The following is a 20507-nucleotide window of genomic DNA, read 5'->3' as shown; positions in this document are numbered from 1 at the left end:
CAGTGATGGTTTGTGTTAGAAGGATCAATGCAGATGAAGCTGCCAACGGGTTCAGTTCTCAACAGGGTCCACAGAAAAATTTACCCTTATTTTATTTACAAGTAAATACCAGAACCTATATAATACTGCAGTACTAGATCCCTACAGGTATACACTAAGAATACACGTCAAGAGTCATGAGGAGTAGAATTCAAACAGATGAAAGTAAAGTTTTGTACGGTAGATGTTGAAAGCTTGAGGACTTCGAAGGACTGAGGAATAAAATCAATAAAGCAATACATCACTCTTTACTGAATACAAAACATCTTTTTATTGAACACTTTATCAATTTCCCAGCCCCTAATCGAATAAAAAGAACCCCTTTTCAATGTTATTACAATTAGATTTAGTGTTAAAGTATTCTAATGAAATATCTCATTTCTATGTTGAGTTATGAATATGATGTACAAGTTTTTAGACTACATGTACACAACAGGATGTATTTTCAGCCATATTTTTGACATTTGATATCTACTGTAGCGCAACCACCAGGGTAAAAATTGTCATGTGATATGTGGTGATATGTGGCCCCAGATCTTTGGATCTCATCTGCAGTGCGGGACAATTTTTTTTGTGGATTTTTATAGATTTATTAAGGTAATAACCAGAAGAAATAAAAGCGATTGCTACATTTTTCAATCAAAAAAAAAAAAAAAGAAAAATTTCCAAAAATGTGATTTGCATCGAATAGAGATTTCATAGCTATAATGATATTCGGGGAATTAACACAAAAAATTGGCAGATTAAATGACAATAATCAATAAATGACTATTTATAACACCGATGCATTTAGAAGAGGACGGACAAGGGAAAAACTGCCCATTTTAGTTGATAATTAACCACATAATACAATCTAGTACAGTGGAAAAGGTTTATTACAGTCCATCAGATGGAAGCCATGAATTTACATCATGTACGCTGGGTTTGACAATCCATCTTTGAATAACGACAAACCACTTTGACAATTCTGATGTGCCGTTGTTCCTGTAAACCCACACAATACATTTTATTTGTCATATTAAGTAAGACATGATCCATTTCTCTTTTCAATAAAAAATTACATTAATCTGGCTTGACAAAAAAACATACGAGTAGCTTAGAAGAATTTGAAATAATGGCAGAAATGATTCCAAGGTGTCAAAACCTGTAAGACAAACAGTTACAGACTTCAGAGTGTTGCACGGTTGTCCAACATGATCGACTCTGAGATCTCAGATCATCTTTGGCCTTTGAGGCAGACACAGATTATAATACGCGGTTTGATCCCAAAACTCAGGTCCTTTCCAGCCACACCAACCCTGAAAAAAGACAGCATCAGGATCAACAATTTCAATAATATAGAGACACGGTGAACTTGTACTGCTGCACCCTTCATGAAGCCCACCTTGTCTGTGATAACCTGCAAGTCCTCTGCTCCTGTGTAATGCGGATCAAGGATCAGAAAGCGGATGTGTCCTGTGGTCTCGCTCCACGCAACACCCAGGATAGTGTGAGCTAAAACTCCCCCTCCTGCAAGACAGCACAGATTGTCATGATGAACATTTTAACCACTATGTTACCAATATGCATTTTGGTTCAACATTGTGTTGTGTTAGGAATATTCAACATTTTACACTTTAGACAGTTGCTGTAGCGCCACCATCTGGACTACAAAGTCAGTTTAGGAGGTTTGGCATACAGCAGGACCTTTGTACAAAATTTGGTGTATTATCATGCCTGGGAACAATGGATTTCAAAAGAGGAGAAGAAAAAGAGGAAAGGCAAGTAAAGGAGCACCATTCATCTCTAAGAAAGTAATTGGTTCCTGATCATTTGTGACTCATTCCCGTGGACTGTGGGTGCAGGTTATTATGTTCAAAGTTAATTAAACCTCCAACTGCAAAAGGGTCGTAAAAGTGACTTGACAGCGAACTCACCAATCATTACTGGAGTCCCTACAGACAGGAAGTGGTTGGCCAGTTCTCTGCCTTTGGACACCAGCTCAGACCCCTGGCTAAAGAGCGCAAACATTTGTCAGCTAAATCATAACGCCTACAGTTAAGCAGGGTCATCTTACAGTGTATCTCAGTAGTACTAAAAGACAGGTCATGGCCCAAAATACCTCACAAACATAATCTTTGAAGTGACATCGAGTAGTTGGCTCAGAACAGCCTGAACCTCAATAGAACCAATCCACTGGCGAGACCCCACAAAGGATGCTTGTTTGTCTCCAACATCCACCAAAGCCTGGAAACAACCATACCATAAAGGATGGTATGCAAATTCACAAAGAGAACTAATTGCTGATTGTATCGCAGCGTCTCATAATTATATTACTTGTTGGATCTCCTTGTGAGTGGGCACAGAGCGCTCGACGTAGCCTTGCTGCTGGAACCAGGAGCAGATGGTCTGGAGGGAGCGATAAGCGCAGCCCCAGCCGTTATCATCCATACGGTCCTGCATGTAATGGTGATAGCTGTAGACCCCCTGGACCAAGTACACCTGGAAAACACACACACAGAATATTTAGATTCCTTCCACGGTATGTTTTATCAAAAAGGAGACGGAAAGTACTCTCTTTATCACATTAGCGTGTACAAATATTTGGATGACTTTACCTTTCCGTTATCCAGGGAGGGATGCGTGAGCACCAGGTGAGGGTTTCTGAGATAACCGTCTTTATAAGGCTCGTTGGGAAAGTGGTAAGCATTGGCTCTTCTGAAATAGGGTCTATCCTCTTCCAGCTCAAAGTGTTGATGCAGCTCCTACTCAGACAGATTTATTACAAAATCAAATTAAAAACAGATATAAAAGTTTATGCTTTTAAACTCTATGTCCTGCTAAAACCGCTTAGACATCATTTTCAACTTTTGGGGATTAAATACATAAAGCAGCTCCAGTCCTGATAACTTCCAAAAATACTTATTCATATCTGACATTTATTTGTAACAAAAACAAAAACAATATGCAAAAGGAGGAAAATGGTTAGTGTCAACATGCTCAATGCCAAGATGCTAGTCTGGTGCGTTTACCCTTCGCTGTGTCTCTAGTTTGCAGTCAGGCACTCCAGCAGGATAAACCACCGTCACCAGTCCTTTGGGCTCTGGAAGAAGGAAGTGGAGCACTTCAGGGACCAGCAGCGTGGGTCCCTTCATGTGGTGCAAGGTCACTTTCTCCATCTCGAACAGCTGATGGGTTAGCGCCTCCAACAGGCGCTCACAAGCCCTACAACACCAGAAAAAACAAGAGGCTTCATCGATCAGATGGACTCATGTAGTCTGTTCATTCACTTCTCTGGGTGAGACGTATTCTTTGACCACAGTAACACATACTCTTTAAGCAGAGTGAGATATACGTCTTGAACAGGGTGAGACGTACTCTTTGATCAGGGTGAGACTGCTCTTTGAACAGGGTGAGACATGCTCTTGGTTCAGGGTGAGACATGCTCTTTGTTTAGGGTAAGACGTGCTTTGATCAGGGTGAGATGTGCTTTGCTTAGGGTTAGACGTACTCTTTGAGGGTGTCGGTGGAACCGGTACGGACGACACAGTCCATGGGAAGAGTTGTAGACACAAAATAAGATTTCTGGACTGTTCTGTGGAGGACTGGGGCTGGCAGGGGGCCGGACTCTGTCACCTCCATCATCAAGCGAAGGTTTATGACTCTCTAAACGACAAATGTGGACACACAATAGGGTTAAGTATTCAAAATCTTATATTTCTATCTGCTACAGAGGCGAGGATATTAAAGCTTTTCGTTAGCACAAGTATTTATATTTTTCAGAAAACCTACAGGTATTTGGAGGTTACTGACAAAAATGCCCACCCCCCCCCGCCGCATTTTAAGTCTAAATTTGTAACATAGCAATAATGTAAATCTTAACATCAAAATATTGGGTTGCAAAAATCAGTAAAGCTGTAACATATGGTGAAAATATTTTTGCTCTGTTTGGTAGAACAGAACATTGCAAAAGTTACAATCCATATAAAAATCATGTACATACAGCGGCTGAAATCTTTTTGTTTCTCTTTTTTGACGATCTCACGCCAGCGCTCTCTCTTTCATCTGTCCTGAAATAGAGAAAAAAATATTTTTTTAAAAATAAAAACACATAAAAAACAAAAAGAAAGAAAGAAAAACGATTCAATGGAGGACAAAAGAGCTGGAACTCACTGTATCCAGTGTTGTAAACTTTCACAGAGTGTGTTTGGCGTTATTTCTTTAGGTGTTACACAACTTTTGTTTGGCCAAATAATAACTGGACTGTCAATGACGGTGAAAACACACGATTCAGATTTCACTTGGGAGCGCAGGGTCTCAAATGTTCTGGAGATCATTTTGTGCATGAGCGCCGCTGAAAGAAAGCATGAAAAACATGACAAGACTGACATTCATCGTTTTACTGACTAACTAACAGTAGATTACATATCAAACAGTACTAAGAACAACAACCAAAAGGACATCATTATGCACACTTTATCAATGTTTAGAAGCACAGCTAAAATGTTACAATCAGGACAATCTGTTAACTGATTTTTTTTTAACTTATTGTAGCAACTACATGAATATCTGAGAGGTAGTGAGGATCTGATCACTGGACAGCAACGTGTTCTAAAAATAACACACGTTCCAAAAATAAAACTTCACATTCTAAAAATAAAAACAAAGGGGGGGGGGGGGGTAAATTCCCCTTTTAGCTTAAATGGCAACAAAAAGCAGACTATGGAGGATATATTTGGTCATATAGTTTGGTCAACTTAAAACAATTAGTATTACACCATTTTGAGTTTAATTTTGCATAATTCCCTTTTGCTAATCTCACTTTCAATTTAACCTTTAAAACTTAAGTTTTTGGATTTCCATTTAAACTCTTTGTTGTTTAAATGTCACTTTTTCCTAATCACCAAATTATAATTTCAAAATTTCAAGTTGATTTTTTTTTTTCTATTTATTTTTCCTGTTAAATTCAATCAAGACCTGGTTATTCCTAGCAGGGTATTAAAATAAAATCTGAGGTCTAATTTGAGGTTAACGTTGATTTTTAATTTAAATATTGGCCAAATATATATTCAAACAACTGTGGCATCACAAGAAGACACGTCACTGTTGTCCTCGTTACACTTTCATAGACTTTGACTTATTAGTTAGTTTCAGTTTGAGTTAATACACCTAACTGACCCACTGTGGTGCCACACTCGTGAATTATGATTTAGTCACTTTACCATCTGTGCTATCCAATAGACACTTGAACTCCAGCAGTCCTCTGACACGAAGGATGCCTCCAGCGTCGGGGGGATTCGAGTCAACAATCTGAAACAACACAAAATACATTTGTCGTCAGCTTGTTCAGTTTAAAATATTATTTATTTACTTTATAAGTGGCTCCTTGGCCAAATGACTAAATATTTCATATCCAGCTGGCAGCTTTCTACGAACCAGCTGGCACCTTTCTACTGACCAGCACCAAGCTCAACAAAAGGTGATACGTATGTTATAAATACTAAATATTAAAGTATTTTTTAAACGGACCATGGTGAAGTAGCGTCCGGCAATGTGATGTCAGGAGGCTAAGCTGTCAGCGGAACTCCGCACAGGAGGCAGACATGTCTGTTGTAGAGAATATTCAACGTGTCTCCTGCGACAAGATCCTATTGGACAACATAGGCCCCGCCTATTTTTGTTGCATTCGTGTACCTCGGAATTTTGGCAACTCCGCCTAGAAAAACCGAGAATCTTTTTATAAACGCCATGTTTGGCTTTTTGTATTTACAATAATTTTTATCAGTAGTGGAAAGTAAGTTTTTACTTTAGAATCTCCATATTAAATACTTAACTTAGGTAGAATTTCGAACTGGAACTTTTTACTTTTGCCTGAGTATTGTTTTATATTTCTACTTTCTTCCTTTCATATTATATTTTTTATTGAGTTAATATTAGATTCAATATTATTGCTGTCATGATAATCTACCAATCGTGTACACTCCTGAATCAAAGCAGCAATTACTACAATTCCACTTAACTGTCTGGACTTCATTGTGATATATTGAAGACCAGGCTACCTTAAAGGATGCAATTTTGCATGTTGTGTCAGTTACTTATTATATTTTGCATCGAAGTTTAAGCGTGCGGCTTCTTTTTGCAGCTATTCATATTCCTTTCATTGACAAGCACCTAACCATTATAGGTGTTCATTTGACCCACTTTGACTCATATTATTTTAACATTAAAACATCATTTTTAATTATCAAATAATGCGAAGAGATAGAAGATGCAAAACAATATTTGTATTAAAAAAAAAAAGGCAATGTGGAACAAAAACATAAATCAAAGTACCAGCACCTGATCCCAAGGGGATACTATAACTGATGTACACTGTAAGAGATTATAATCTTCTTTGGCAAAGTGTATCAAGTGTGTGTGGTTTTGTGTGTACTTGGATGGAATGAGGCATACTATATCTAATTATTCCAGCATCAGTGCCCATGTCACTCCTCTTATGCAACATTGGAAAACATGTATCACATCCTGCATTTATAATCCTTTTTGGAGGTAATTTTCACTCAACCCTCCATTTTTTTTTTTAACAATGATGGAAAATAATAAAAAAAAATCATTAACACAGAGCATTAGTTTCTTTATTCACTGTGTGTTTGCTTCAGGCAATTACATGGCAGCCATGCATGCAAGGCCAGACAGATTGAATGGATACATAAATAGAGGTATTGTACATTATTATGCATGTAGAAGTGGGAACATATACACGTGATTTGCAAGCATACAACACCTGTTCACTTTCTGAAACAAATCAAAACACCAACAAAGGTCACATTCGCCGTGATGTGACATAAAAGTAGACGTTCAGTGTGTTTTTTTGTCCTGAGAATGGCTCTTTTTTCTTCTTGTACATGGATAATAAATAATAAGGATAAGAGTGAAAGAAATGCCTTGAGGAACAGGTTCACGTGCACAGCTCTTGTTTGCACCTAAATAAACATCTACTCTTCTTCTTCATTGCAACATTGTTTTTTAATCAAGTTTTTTCTTCTGAAAAAAAAAGGTCAAACAAAGCATAAAGGAAGCTGAAAATGAGGACACTTTTAGATCTGTTAACGCCCACCTCTTGTCTCTGCATAAAGTCATTCAGGGCTTGTTCCAATTACAGGGAACAAGAGGCTGAGATGGTCTTATCATGCAATCATTCACCATCAGTCCTCTGAATAAAGAAAGGAAGACTGGAGTTTAAACAATTGCCATTCAAATTAAATGGCTTTATTATGCAATAACTCAGCTTGAACGATGTTTTTGGCAATTTAAAATTGTTTTAGGATGTAGCTCAAAGCTCTAATGTTGATTAATAGGACAGTCTAGCTTTGACCAACGGTGCTCCAAAGAGCCTCTTTAGTGCAGAAATACGACACTGTCAAAGATTTACTCTTTGTTAACAACCTCATGTCCTTGAATGTTGCAGTCTTCCCCAAAAACAGCTTTCTTTTAGTTACTTTGCTTGAAGCTCAAGTATCTTTGCTGTTAAGTTCTAATGGACTCCATGTACTTGGCTTGATTTGTGCAGGTTCGCTATCTCACGGGGAATCATAAACAGAGTACATTTGGAAGAGTGTTTGTGTTGGGACTGAATATATGACGCACATTATGGAAACTCACATTACAATTGCACATCCATCACAAGGACAAGTAAAGTACATCTTTGGAAATGTATCATGTGACTCGGTGACAGATGGCAGGATGTAGCAGCTCCAATGAGAAAATAATCTCTGAGCTGCCAAAGAAAAGTGAACTTTGATTGGAAAAATCTATTTCTGCTTCAAGTGTCTGCTTTCTTCTGTTTTCGGGAACTTTCACTTTAATTCTATGCATTGTAATTGAACAATGATGCATACGGATTATTATAAAAAGTGGTAATTGTATTTTACAAGACAATGCTGAACATCAATAAGAAATACGCAGCAAGCCATTTTTGCTGCAGAAGTACAGTTTTCATGTAGAGGATGGACCCGCATAAAACACATGCAATTCACCTTTACGTTTGATTTCATTTGTTTCATTCGACTACAAAATACCCTGTTACCATTTGTATCGTGTCTTTGTAGCTCATGATGCCGACATTTGTGGTTGCTCCAGTAAATCATTTTGATCATGTTGTGTTCAGAGTCTGCACTGCAAATCAAATGATGTATATTATCAGCCAATGTAAGCAAATGCATTTGCCCCCTTTTATTTCATTACCAACAGCAGCAGCAGCAGCAGCAGCAGCAGCCCTGGAGACTCAGCAACTGTAAAATGTTGCAGGGCCAGTCATTAGAAATATCCTCATGTTTGCCTCCGGATATCAAACACCATTTGCTTCATTTAATTGGTCATCTACTGAGCCGCGATTCTCCATCTTCCATCACAATGAGCTATAATACTCTACTTCATTTTTTTTTTATCAAACACTATAAGCTTCTCAAATGTGATCAAGTAGTAATAAATTCAACTACCAGAGGGCACAAAATTAGTTAATTTAAATTTCATCTCTCCGTTTGAAACTGCTATTGCATCTCCTTCTGACCAAACTTCATATTTGAAATAACTTTTGCTGATATTTCCAATCTCATAAGCTCTGCTCTTTAATGATAATCAGCGTTCCATCTGGTCCACACAGAGAGGCGGGACCGTGAGACAAAATATCAATACTTCACTGCATTACAATATTTCCTCTTGCAATACAATGTAGCTCTTCACCTTATGGTCCCATGCATGACAACTTTATGATTCTTGTGTCTCTCGATGAGTACGCTGTCCTTCTTCACCATATCTGGACATATAAGCGCGGCTGACAATGAGTCTGGTGACCTGTTATGTCAGTGGTTCTCAAACTATTTTAAGACCTGTTTGCTGAAACATTCAACCGCTCGCTGCCTCTACCTCCAAAGATGGCGCTAGCACAACCAGTTGCTAGGCAAGGACAGCTAACACTGATGCTAGCTCTGGAGCAGATGGATTCAACAGTGTGGACTGTGTTTTGAGCTGATAGAAATGTTTCAAATTAAACAAGGGGCCATACTTTTTCTGATCCAGGAGGAAATACTCATAGTTCTGCTGGGCGCACATCCCCAGGGGACCGGCCAGCGGGCCCCTTGTTTTAGTTGATTTGGAGTCGTGTGATTTTTTCCCACTGATTCAAAGTCACTGAGGAAAGTTTTCAGCGAATTTCATCAGTTAGGCTCAATGTTGACTGACTGGGAAACAGTCTCGCTGACATATAGGACTCAGGTTCTCCTCTTCAGCCCTGAGAGGATTAACACAGAGAAACACAAAGAAATGAAATTGACCACCTTTCCCTGGCACTGATCAGTGGGTCCATGTTTTAGATGATGATGACAAAGAGGTTTACCAGCGCAGCTGGTGTTGCCGTCTCTGAGTGGTGGTGAGAGGTGGTAACGACAGCTGTTTCCTCTGTAGAAACAGATGGGTGACTAAGACCTGAGGAAATCTTTCAAGGTCTGCTCCAAGATATCAGCACAGTTCACTTTCATCAACATTTGCCACAAATGGTGGCAGCTCAATCAACTGTCTTTGGTCCTTTGTCGCAAGTCTGGGCTGACTAGAATCAGGACAATTAGAGACTAAAGCAAAAGGTTATAATTTCTATCTTCTGCACCCTTGAGCCTAATGAGAAGATTCCCCCTGGAGTTTCTAACCTATAGACTTTATGTTGTTTTACACTGCAAGCTCTTACGGGTTGTATACTCTGTTGAGTAAACCTGTCCCTGCAATATTATCACATGGATGTGAATAAATAAGCCACCCCTTTTAAGGACATGTTATCAAAAAGTGCACGCTTATCTTCTGATTTGTTTGCTGTTCTATCGTGACATTTTATCGGTTGTTTTCTTTCCCACATGCCTCCAAGCGATGTCTCCTGGGTAAAGAGGCGGTTGTAAGAATTAGGGCCCATTTGGACATATCTAAAGTTGGGATCCATCATGCATGTTTTACTATTCAAGATGGATTAGAAATGTCTTTCATCAATTTTGTATAATTTTGGACTTATTCCTTTGACCCTCAATTTGAGGGTAATAGTGACTGGCGACTAAGAGGAGTCATCACACTGATTTGAACTAAAAATAGGGTGTCTCACCTTGTACAGATTCTGAGGGCAAATTATGATGTATGATTTTTGGGCAACAAAAATAAAATTTAACTTGATTTGAGTATGGGAACATCCACGGCCTTGTTGTTGTCAAGCAGCCAACATAAGCAGCATGCTGCCCCAGTGCTATTGTAGAAGAGATGTGAGAACTCTTAGGTGACAATGCTGTTCATTATTTAAGCTCCAAAATGGACTTACAATTTTAGCCATGCCTTTTCAGACCAAAAAAAGACAGCAAGCGGTGTCTGATTCTAAATCACATCAGTTGTCTAATCATGTCTGAACCTTTTCCTGATGAATCACTTCTTTTTACAGATTGCAAACAAATCCAGTCATTCTGATTATTCGTCTCTGTGTCAGCTGGAATGCTAATTTTTACCTTGACAACAATGAAGTTTGAGCTATAAAGGACAGAGGCAACAATGGAAATGGAAGGTTTGCATTCTCAAAGCGTGCATAAGAAGAATTAGCAAAACTGCACACCCGCTCTGCAAAGCCATGTAAAGCAACACATATCCAAAATGCCTTTAATGACCACATTGTTGACACATAAGCCTTGCAGAGCAGCATGTAGGTCAGAGACATGATATCACTAACAAGCAGGATAGAAACTCTTGTGTATGAACAGATATCATTAAGGAACTGAAGTCCATATGTGAGCAGTCCAAAGGCTGATCTAGAAAAAAAAAAGAAAAAAGAAAAAGTCCATTGCATGCGAGGAGTCGCCTGGAAATAATTTCTCACTGCTGATAGGTTGTTGAGCTTCACCAGCCTCACTTGCGCATGGATTGGCCTGCTGCTCTTTTCTCCCCCACTTTCTCATTGGCTTTTGGTGATGATAGTTGCCTGCCATCATTTACCCAGGCTGGTTTTACTGAATATTGTATGTGGTCTCTGGCTTTGGTGCTGATCATTTGAATCAGCAAGAAGGAAGGTAAATATCCTGGATGAGCACACCAGATGATGGAATTTCTCCCGGAGACTGCTGCTGCAGCTGCTCGACCAGGTCCGTCTCCCCGCGAAATGAGATAAGAAGAGAGAAACCAGGAGATCTCAGCGGGAAGATGTTCTGCGCCAAGCTGAAAGAACTTAAGATATCCGGAGAGTGTCCTTTCTCCAGCAGCGCCAAAAATAACGAGCGGGGAGATTTGGAGGAGCGCTCAAGCGACGCCGCGGATTTATTCCCCATCTCTAAGGACGTGCATGGGAAAATAGGTGAGGATCTACCTCGACAGAAGACAAGCAGAGCCAAAGTTAACCTGCATACACTTGGGGAGAGCATCCGCAAATTGGCATGTCCCGAGGTGAGCCCAAATGCGTTTTTTTTATCGTGCACTTTGCGCCGCTGTAATGTCTAATAATGGAATTCGTCTCATTATCCTCGCCTGCACATTGATCCATCTTTGATCCTGCCCCCCCCCCCCCCCCCCATGAATTCACGCTCCTGTCAGATAATGAGCTTTAACTTACTTTACCATACAGTTTCACAGGCTGCATGCTGCCCTCCAACGAATGATGAGATCTTGTCACACCAGGGACCCTGACAGGTAATGTGTGTTATTTATTTAAACAACATCAGATTGCTCCCAAACAGCATCTCTCTCATTTGACCTATATACCTCAAGACAGTGGATCGTGGAACTGGAAGAAAAACAAACGTCTTGAAAAACGACAATGGCACATAAAACATGCATGCACATTAGACCTGGGAAGGATTTATTGAGGTGAATTACTACAGGAACCCCAGTTTGATGGTTGACTGTGGATAAGAGCATTTTTCTCCCACTGTTTACTGACATTTAATGACAAAAATCATCAAATACGATAGAAGGGTAAATATGTCTGTCGACCAATTACATCAGCTGACATTGACCCTTAATGAATACCAATCACAGTACCCATGTGCGCCAATAAGAAAATATATGTTTGTTATAAATATACGCCTTGCTATATGTAGACATGACTATATTATGACATTAGGTTGCGGTTCACAACTACACATGCATGTGAACTCAGGTGACACACATATAACACTCTAAATTGCTTCTGCATAATGTTCCACTTTTGCTTTAAACATATTTTGCCAACTGTTACCTGAATGATTTACTCCCAAATATTAGTATTGGCCTATAAATGTATAGTTCTAATTTCTAATTTATTTTTTTCTGTGGCTGAATAGTGAAATATGGACTGCTGAGCGCTGATGTGTTTGTTGTTTTTTTTTCAGTTCAGTAATTTGCTGCACAGACTATCAGATTTGCAGGGATGAACCAGAGCATTTAGTAGAGATGATGAACCTTTATTCGACCAAAACAGGTAAGACCAAATTTAAAATTCATAACACACATCTTATGTGCTGTAGATTGCTCGTGATCCTTCACCTGTTTCTCCGCGTGTATCCTGCAGCCATCCCGATGGAGGCTTTGAAAGTGACTCTTGGCGAGGAGCTCTTCAATATGTGTTACGAGGAGGACGGCCACATTTTGAGAGTGGTGGGGGGAGCTCTTCACGATTTCCTCAACAGCTTCAATGTCTTGTTGAAACAGAGCAGCACGCTAGCCAAACCAGCCAGAGAGGATTGTGTAAATGAACCTTCGGTGCTTTGCTTAGATAAGGATCCGGGTCTGCTTACTGTCTATTTCTTCAACCCCCATCTTACAACTGAGCTCTTCTTCCCTGGAGTCATCAAAGCAGCTGCCCGCCTGCTCTATCACACCACCGTGGATGTGTTGATGGACCCCCCCAGTGCTAAAGACAGCATCTTGCAATCCAGTCCACAGCCCAGTCTTCTGTACACAGTTGTTGTTAAGGATGATAAAAGTCTGAGCCCCAGTCCCCTGCGGGCTACCTCAGCTGGGACACTTCCTACCTCTCTCTTTTCCACCATCTTCCCTTTCCATCTTATCTTGGACCAGGACTTGGTTCTAGTACAAATAGGACACGGGCTCAGGAAGAGACTGACTAGGAAGGATGGACTGAGGCGGTCTGCTACCTTTCAAGAACACTTCGCAATTGTCTCCCCTCAGATCAAATGTTCCTTTCAAGGTATCCTGACCATGCTGAACACACAGTTCATCATTCGCATCAAGCATGGAGTTTCCAGCACTGATACCACAGGGAAGGTATGTCAAGCGATACAACAAGAAGAGTGACGTCAGGAGCTAATGAGATGGAAAAAGTCCTGCGGTCATTGTTTTGATATGAAATCAAGGAAGATAGAGAAAGCAATCGGGCCCTTGATGAGCAGCCCAGCTTATTAGCGACATACTTGTGTGTGCTTGGCCTGAGGTAGAGATCAACATTAAACCCCCAACGGCGATCAGAAGCAAATGTCAAACCATTTTATCCATCAAAGGCACAGCCATGCTTGTGCTATTTATGTAAGGGTGCACAGCAACTGGTCACCCTGATGAGAAAAGAAGAGTCTCAGTGAGTAAACAGAGCACTGGTGTAATGACTAATAACATTCTGTCAGAGGTGATTCCATTTACGCTAAACGCGAGGCTACACTTGGATCTTCTAGTGACAACATCAGTGAGCAGCAATAGGAATGCATCTCAGTCTCATCCATCTGGTGGAAGTGATAAAGAACCGTTAACAGCAATATTCAACAACATGTTCAAACTAAGTGTGTAGCAATAGTAAAGTTACTGGAGGTGAAAGCAGCTCATGGGGCTGTAACGCTGACTAATGTGTACAACAAAACTGATGGAAAAAAGTTGAATTGCACCCTTTTTTCTCTAATTATTCACAATTTAGGTAAAGTAAATACTGATAATGACCAAAAGGTGGTGAAAGAATGCATATTTTATACATAATTGTAGGGTAATTATTTCGTAAAACCCTAAAATGTGTTTGTTTGTTTTTTTACCAGTAAATGTATATATATATATATATATATATATACACACACACAGTTGTAACTGCATTAAATTTGATTAAATTCATTGGTAGGTTTAGTACGTTAGCATTTGCTAACGAAGTAGCATTACACAAATTATGTCCTGATGCTTGATGGTAGTGCCATTTCTGTAGAAGGTATTTGGACATGAACCAATGTATGCAACGTGTTTGGATTTGAGAGAAAATCTGGTGTCCCCATAGTTTGCAGGATAACATAGGGGGAACATAAATTAATGTTTTAACCTTTGCAATATTTGCCAGGATCAAAACTGATGTATTAACTATCATGTTATTGGCAATGATACATTTAGAAATACTGTGAGGTACTTTCCTTTCTATGTGAATATAAATAGATATTCCTTTAATGCCATAGCTGACAGATGCTTGAAGTTGCTATTTCCCTATTACCGTATATTTAGTTTTCTCACTCATTTATATCATACCATCATGGAGTTTACTTAGAATATGTATACATTAAATGAGGTTAGTGTCTGCATTTAACCTTCCACTAAATTAACTCCTGTCAACTTGTGTTTCCTTTCAGCTCATGGACCTTAAAGGCCAAATGATCTTCGTTCCTGAGTCAAATGTCATCTTGTTCCTGGGCTCCCCATGCGTGGATAAGCTGGAGGAGCTAACAGGCCGTGGCCTCTATCTGTCAGACATCCCGATTCATAATGCGTTGCGTGATGTAGTCCTGGTTGGTGAGCAGGCTAAAGCGCAGGATGGTTTGAAGAAGCGTCTTGGGAAGGCCAAAGCAGCCTTGGAGCATGCTCACCATGCTCTGGAGGAGGAGAAGAGGAAGACAGTGGACCTCCTCTTTTCCATCTTTCCTGGCACGGTGGCGCAGCAGCTGTGGCAGGGCCAGACAGTTCAGGCCAAGAAGTTTGACCGAGTTACCATGCTCTTTTCTGACCTGGTGGGCTTCACAGCTGTTTGCTCTCGCTGTACCCCAATGCAAGTGATTACCATGCTGAATGAGTTGTACACCAGGTTTGACCACCAGTGTGGGGAGCTTGATGTTTATAAGGTAGGTTGGGGCTGCCTTCTTGTTTTATTCCTAAAACTGACCAGTTCATCCTCGTGAAACAGTTGAGTTTATCATAAATTTGAGGCCACATGATATAACTTGTGCCTTCAATTTACCTAATTTGTTGCTAGAAAATGTTATTTGTTCCCTCAATTTAATTCATTTGTGACCACAAGAAATGACTTGTTTCCTCAGTTTAGTTATTTTATGATTATATAATTATATACTGTTGCCACAAATTAATTAGTGGAGGGAACAAGCTAAAATAACTAAAGTGAAGGAATAATTTGCCTCTTGTAGACTCAAGAAAAATAAAATAACATAAAATTCTCTCTTTTGGCGCTCCAGGGCTCCATGGAATTCTTTGAGAACTGTAGACTAGTTATCAAGGACAATAAATCCCTTTAAATTAAAAGTCAACAGCAAGTGTGTACTCCTCTTCTTGTTATTAAATCCTGCAAATTCCCAGAAATATTGCAAATGAAATGACCTCATTGGTGCAGAAGCTGAAGCCAATAAAACACCTCCGTTTAATTAACAGTTTTTCTAAGGCTACTCTACAGGCTGACAACTGCGTAAGACGAACCAAAAATATCTGGTTTTAGCTGGATGAGTCAAAAATAGTGGTGTACTTTTGACAGATTTAGCACACCAGGTTTTAGAGAAGAGAGGATTTATGTACTGGAGTGATTTGCATCAAATACTTATACCAATTTAAGATTGTGTGTGAGTGTAGATCAACCATCTACCTTAATGCCTGCCATAGGCTCCTAATCTACAGGGAGGTTGGATAATGTAATCAAAGTGTCACTGACGCATACCAGAGCGAGACCAGCATGTTTGACAAATATCTCGTAAAACACAAGGAAGTTCCTTCAGGACTGTTTCCACTCCACATGTATATGCCTAAAAATAGTTTCTGTCCATCTCTGTCCACATACTTGTTGAGTGCACTGCAGTCCAGATTCACATTTAAGAAGAAGTTAAAAAAAACAAACACTTGAGGACATTTTAAAATGGCAAAGGATGAGGTATGACCATTGAAGGTTTTACTACTGTGTGATTTTTACGCCCTCTTGTCTTCCACTGCAAGATGAAGGTCAAGAATGTATGGAGATTTTGATGAATTCCCACTTCACATGTCATTTTGTTGAATATTCATTTTCTAAATGACAGCACATTTTCAATACAGTATTACATTTCAGGTTGAATAATTAGAGGAGAGCGCGTGAGCTTAGACTCACTGACAGGGAAGCTCTCGTCTCAGCGTCTGATTTTTTTTTTCAATCTGTGTCTCATTCTGTAATGTAAGGGAACATTTTAGTGACCGTCTGCTGTATTCAGGTGGAGACCATTGGGGACGCGTATTGTGTGGCTGGTGGCTTACACAAGGAGAGCGAGACTCACGCTGCCCAAATTGCACTCATGGCCTTAAAGATGATGGAGCTTTCAGGTGAAGTTCTGACACCAACTGGAGATCCAATACAGGTGAGGGAGGAACACTGTGATGCGGCTTATTCAGCTTTGGGAAAGAACTGCGCATGCATGTGTGTATATATATATATATATACACACACACACACACACACACACACACACACACACACACACACACACACACACACAGAGTGTATATATATATATGTATATATATATATATATACACTGTGTATATACACACAAACACACACATATACATACATACACACACACATATATGTATGTTCAATACAAATCACATTAAAGCAAAAGTGCAGCACTTTAGTCTCCATCTTCTGTCAGTTCAAATAACTGTTGATCCATGTTGTAGGTTTCACCATAGCCTACTCTGTTGTCACTGTTGCAAAACATTGGATAAATTGTTTGTAGCATTGCAAAACCCCTGTGAAATGACTCATTTCAACTGTCAGAATTTGATGCATTTGGCCTGATAGCAAACGAATAGGAGGAATAAAAGAATAGAACAGCCACACGATTCAATTATTTATCCAAATTCAAGCTAGCAGTGGACCTGGAAGAAGCCAGCGTAACTGTACGGTGTTCTGCCCAAAAAACAGTGCAAGAAGTTCACCAAACAGTATCCACATTTACTTAATTTACCGTATAGATTATATGACAAGATTCATCCACCAGGAAATATCTCCCAGTTGACTAGCGAATGTGGAAGTATTACAAAGATTTGGTGAACATCTACTAATGACGCAGAACCAATGTATTTAAAAATCTGCGCCATGGCAAATTACTGTTGCAAGATAAAACAAACTCAATTTCCAGTCAAGTTTTATGGAATCGTTAAGAGCCCAATAGCAATGGATTGCTGTGGTCAATCTTTTATGGTATTTGTTGACAATACGCCATATTGACAATATTACTGATATGACCTTAGATTTACTGGCAGAAATTAATTTGCAAATGTAAAGAGAATACTAGATCTGATGGTCCTGCCAAAACTACACGGTTACGTGTGAATCGGAAGCCTTCTTTTCTCAACAACAGTGATATTTAGGAACAACAACAACAACAAAAAACCCAGTCTGAATTCTTCATTCTTTTCCAGATGCGTATCGGCCTCCACACCGGTTCAGTGTTGGCCGGTGTAGTTGGAGTGAAGATGCCACGTTACTGCCTTTTTGGGAATAATGTCACATTGGCTAACAAGTTTGAGTCCTGCAGCCAACCGAGGAAAATCAACATCAGCCCGACGACCCATAGGTGACATACAGTTATTACTCTACACTGTTAAAATCGCTTGTTGGAAAAATAAGGAAATCCTAAACCATATTAAATATACAATACTCACATTTTTTTGAGATAATACCGTATTGTCATTATTTAATTTCAGGGTTGCACAGGGAAAAAAATGAAAATGTGCTTTGGACAGGAAACTGGAGTTTTCGAGAAGCCCTGTGTTTCCTCTAGTGTCAAATAATTTGCCACATTGTGTTTAGATTTATGTTTTATGTGTGTGCTCCTTGTCTCAGATTGCTGAAAGATCGTCCAGAGTTTGTCTTCATTCCCAGGAGCAGACAGGAGCTTCCGGCCAACTTCCCAGATGACATCCCTGGTGTTTGTTACTTTTTGGAGGCCTCCCTGAAAACTTCAAAACTGACTCTGAAATGAAGTCAAGCTGCTGCAGAGCTGAACCTTCTTACATATGATGAAGTATATTTAAAAAAAACACACACCCCCTATATATTTTGGGTCGTTCAGATATTGATGATGTCTTTAGTTATCTAGCTTGTAATAGAGTGGTGCAGGGCAGGAATGAGTCCTAATACCCAGAAATAAATTAGCATTGTTTAACGTCTGGTTCCCTCGTCTCAACGCTTACAAGGATTGTGTAATGGGTTTTTGGTTGAATGCCTAAAATAAGTTATGTGGTTCATATGAGCTTAAGAAATTTTAAAATCTTGTTCTAAAGCATAAAATACACCAGTACACCTGAGAATTTCCAGCCGTTTTTCCCTTGTGCCCCCAAAACTCATGGCTGAACCACAGAGGTTGTAGTCAGAGGAAGTGTTAAGACAAAGGAGTAGCGTGAAGGTAGTTTTGGTGAGGCTGACGTCATGCATCGGTTGTGTAGCTCCTTCATAGCATAATGTTAGCTTTGTGACATTGAGCGAGAGAACCGTGGCGATGCTAACATCTGGGTTAGCCAACAAAATGATGTTATCCCTGTGGCACTCTATTTGTAGGAGTCAAAACAAGCTAGTTTCTCATATTCCGCACCCCAAATCTAATATGGAGCAGTACAATTACAAAAAATTGTGATGCTCACCCCTTTTGTAAGACATACAAAATATACTAACTTCCTCACCGTGAGCAGATAGAGCTCACCAATGTCCCCTAAGGCACAAAGTGGTACTACAAAACATGATGAGCCTGCTAGCTTGTTTTGATTCTTACACATTGTACTTTTAACTACAGAGTTGTACATTTGTCAAACATGAGTCTCGTACCTGTACAATTGTCCATTTGCACAGCTGTAGTAGGGAGAAATAACAGTTCTTCCATTTATCTTCAAGAGTAAGCCATCTCTGTAAATTGATGAGAAAGGTAACGCTATTTGTGGCCCCTGACTGAAAACATGATTGACTGTGTTGTTATTTTTGAATACCGAAGAGTCATGTACAGTAAATCCTAACAAATGTTGCCAAGAAAGGCATAAATGATTTAGAATTTCAATCATTGTGATTTGGAGCTCCATGATGAAGTCTGAATAAATCAGTTAACACTGTGTTGATGTGGCACTGAAATCCATGTGGGGGTTTGATCCAGTGTGACGTTACAAAAGAATGATTGCTTTTATCAAAAAAGTTTTTTGTAAATATACGACTGTCCATTCTCATCTTTGTAGATTTTTGAGATTGGGGTGGGTACCTGTTTAAGATGCTTAATGGTACAGGAGGATAGATCTAAATAAAGACTGAACTGGCTTTAAAAAAGGAACTGAAATGATGAAATGGCGATTAGGATTGAGGATGTCTCTAAAACTAAGAGGAATTCTTTCCCTAAAAGATGCAGAGCAGATTTAGGTGCCTTAAGGGAACTACATTGGTTGGATCACAGATGTTAGTTTTCAGTCCTTTGTACTCATTTTCTTTCACTTGTGTTGATTATTGAAATTAAATTTGTGCTAATAATTTCTTCCAGAAAACTACAAGAAATGTTTTTGATGTGCGCGTGGTATATATTTTTAACATGTAAATTAGACTTCCATGTATGAGATATAATGCATTCCAAGATCCCATTTTCCTAATAAAAGTAATGTATTTTTACTTGTTTTCCACTGTACACATGTTTATACTATATTTATTACATTAGTTTCATAGCACTTCTTTCCCATCGAGTGGGAATACAACACAAGAATACAATGAATGTTCCACGCATAATAATGTGCTTTAATTGTTAATGTAATGTAATCAAAGCACAATAAATATTAACATAAACTGACTCAAGTGAATGACTCCAGTATACAGAATATTCTGCATGACATATATGAATAAACTTAAGTAATCATGAGGTACTTTCATTTTATGTTGCATTAGTTGCAAAGATGATTGTAAATTTGGTGGCGGTGTAAATCCACCTCCCTTCTGTTTCATTATTTTTTCAAAAAAGATGCTGTTTAGATGTTCATGCATCAATATAATACAGATAACAACAACAAAATTTCGTATGACTTGCCAGCAAATAAAAAACTTCACCACAGCAAATACATATTAAAAACAAAAGAGCGAATAAAACACCTGTGTTCTTAATTAATTGTTAATAATAGTAATGATTCATTTATAGGCCAGGTATGGTTATGTAGCATTCTGAAAGGAGTCCGAGCCTGCATGGTGGCCAATTTTTCATACTAGTTGAGCTACTTGGTGAATGAGACTTCTACCTCTTAAAATC

At 39.2% G+C, this 20507-nt stretch overlaps 2 protein-coding genes across 3 annotated transcripts; one reads left to right on the top strand and one right to left on the bottom strand.

The window, feature by feature from the left end:
* Positions 1 to 320: 320 nt before the first annotated feature.
* ufsp2 (ufm1-specific peptidase 2) lies at positions 321 to 5639 on the bottom strand. The gene is made up of 12 exons (XM_086210219.1): positions 5548 to 5639; positions 5241 to 5328; positions 4192 to 4372; positions 4022 to 4088; positions 3530 to 3684; positions 3051 to 3243; positions 2637 to 2783; positions 2356 to 2520; positions 2141 to 2265; positions 1956 to 2032; positions 1424 to 1548; positions 321 to 1337 (listed from the first exon to the last, which is right to left on the bottom strand). Exons 1-12 carry the CDS (start codon positions 5548 to 5550, stop codon positions 1251 to 1253), a joined length of 1413 nt encoding a protein of 470 aa, XP_086066345.1. The 5' UTR covers positions 5551 to 5639; the 3' UTR covers positions 321 to 1250.
* A 5371-nt stretch (positions 5640 to 11010) lies between these two features.
* Positions 11011 to 20048, top strand: gucy1a1 (guanylate cyclase 1 soluble subunit alpha 1). Of its 2 annotated transcripts, XM_086211600.1 has the most exons (8): positions 11011 to 11475; positions 11654 to 11718; positions 12399 to 12487; positions 12578 to 13293; positions 14619 to 15104; positions 16449 to 16592; positions 17662 to 17816; positions 18086 to 20048. In XM_086211600.1, the coding sequence occupies exons 1-8, from the start codon at positions 11119 to 11121 to the stop codon at positions 18222 to 18224; spliced, it is 2151 nt and encodes a 716-aa protein (XP_086067726.1). In that variant the 5' UTR covers positions 11011 to 11118; the 3' UTR covers positions 18225 to 20048. The 2 variants fall into 2 exon arrangements, with proteins under 2 accessions (XP_086067726.1, XP_086067725.1); XM_086211599.1 differs by having other exon boundaries at positions 12399 to 13293.
* The last annotated feature ends 459 nt before the right edge of the window (positions 20049 to 20507 follow it).

This window comes from Aulostomus chinensis, chromosome 8 (assembly GCF_037954235.1).
Source record: "Aulostomus chinensis isolate RoL2024-O1b breed Wild chromosome 8, RoL_Achi_v1.0, whole genome shotgun sequence".
NCBI classification, from domain to species: domain Eukaryota; kingdom Metazoa; phylum Chordata; class Actinopteri; order Syngnathiformes; family Aulostomidae; genus Aulostomus; species Aulostomus chinensis.
The sequence above is the reverse complement of the archived record's forward strand: the minus strand, read 5'-3'. Positions and strand labels throughout refer to the sequence as shown.

Coding starts and splice junctions, on each gene's coding strand:
- ufsp2 (XM_086210219.1), bottom strand. Junction 2,521..2,636: donor CCTCCCTGGATAACGGAAAG/GTAAAGTCATCC, acceptor TGTGTTTTCCAG/GTGTACTTGGTCCAGGGGGT. Junction 1,338..1,423: donor TGCAGGTTATCACAGACAAG/GTGGGCTTCATG, acceptor GTCTTTTTTCAG/GGTTGGTGTGGCTGGAAAGG.
- gucy1a1 (XM_086211599.1), top strand. CDS start 11,119: ATGAGCACACCAGATGATGGAATTTCTCCCGGAGACTGCTGCTGCAGC. Junction 11,719..12,398: donor CACACCAGGGACCCTGACAG/GTAATGTGTGTT, acceptor TTTTTTTTTCAG/TTCAGTAATTTGCTGCACAG. Junction 16,593..17,661: donor CAACTGGAGATCCAATACAG/GTGAGGGAGGAA, acceptor ATTCTTTTCCAG/ATGCGTATCGGCCTCCACAC.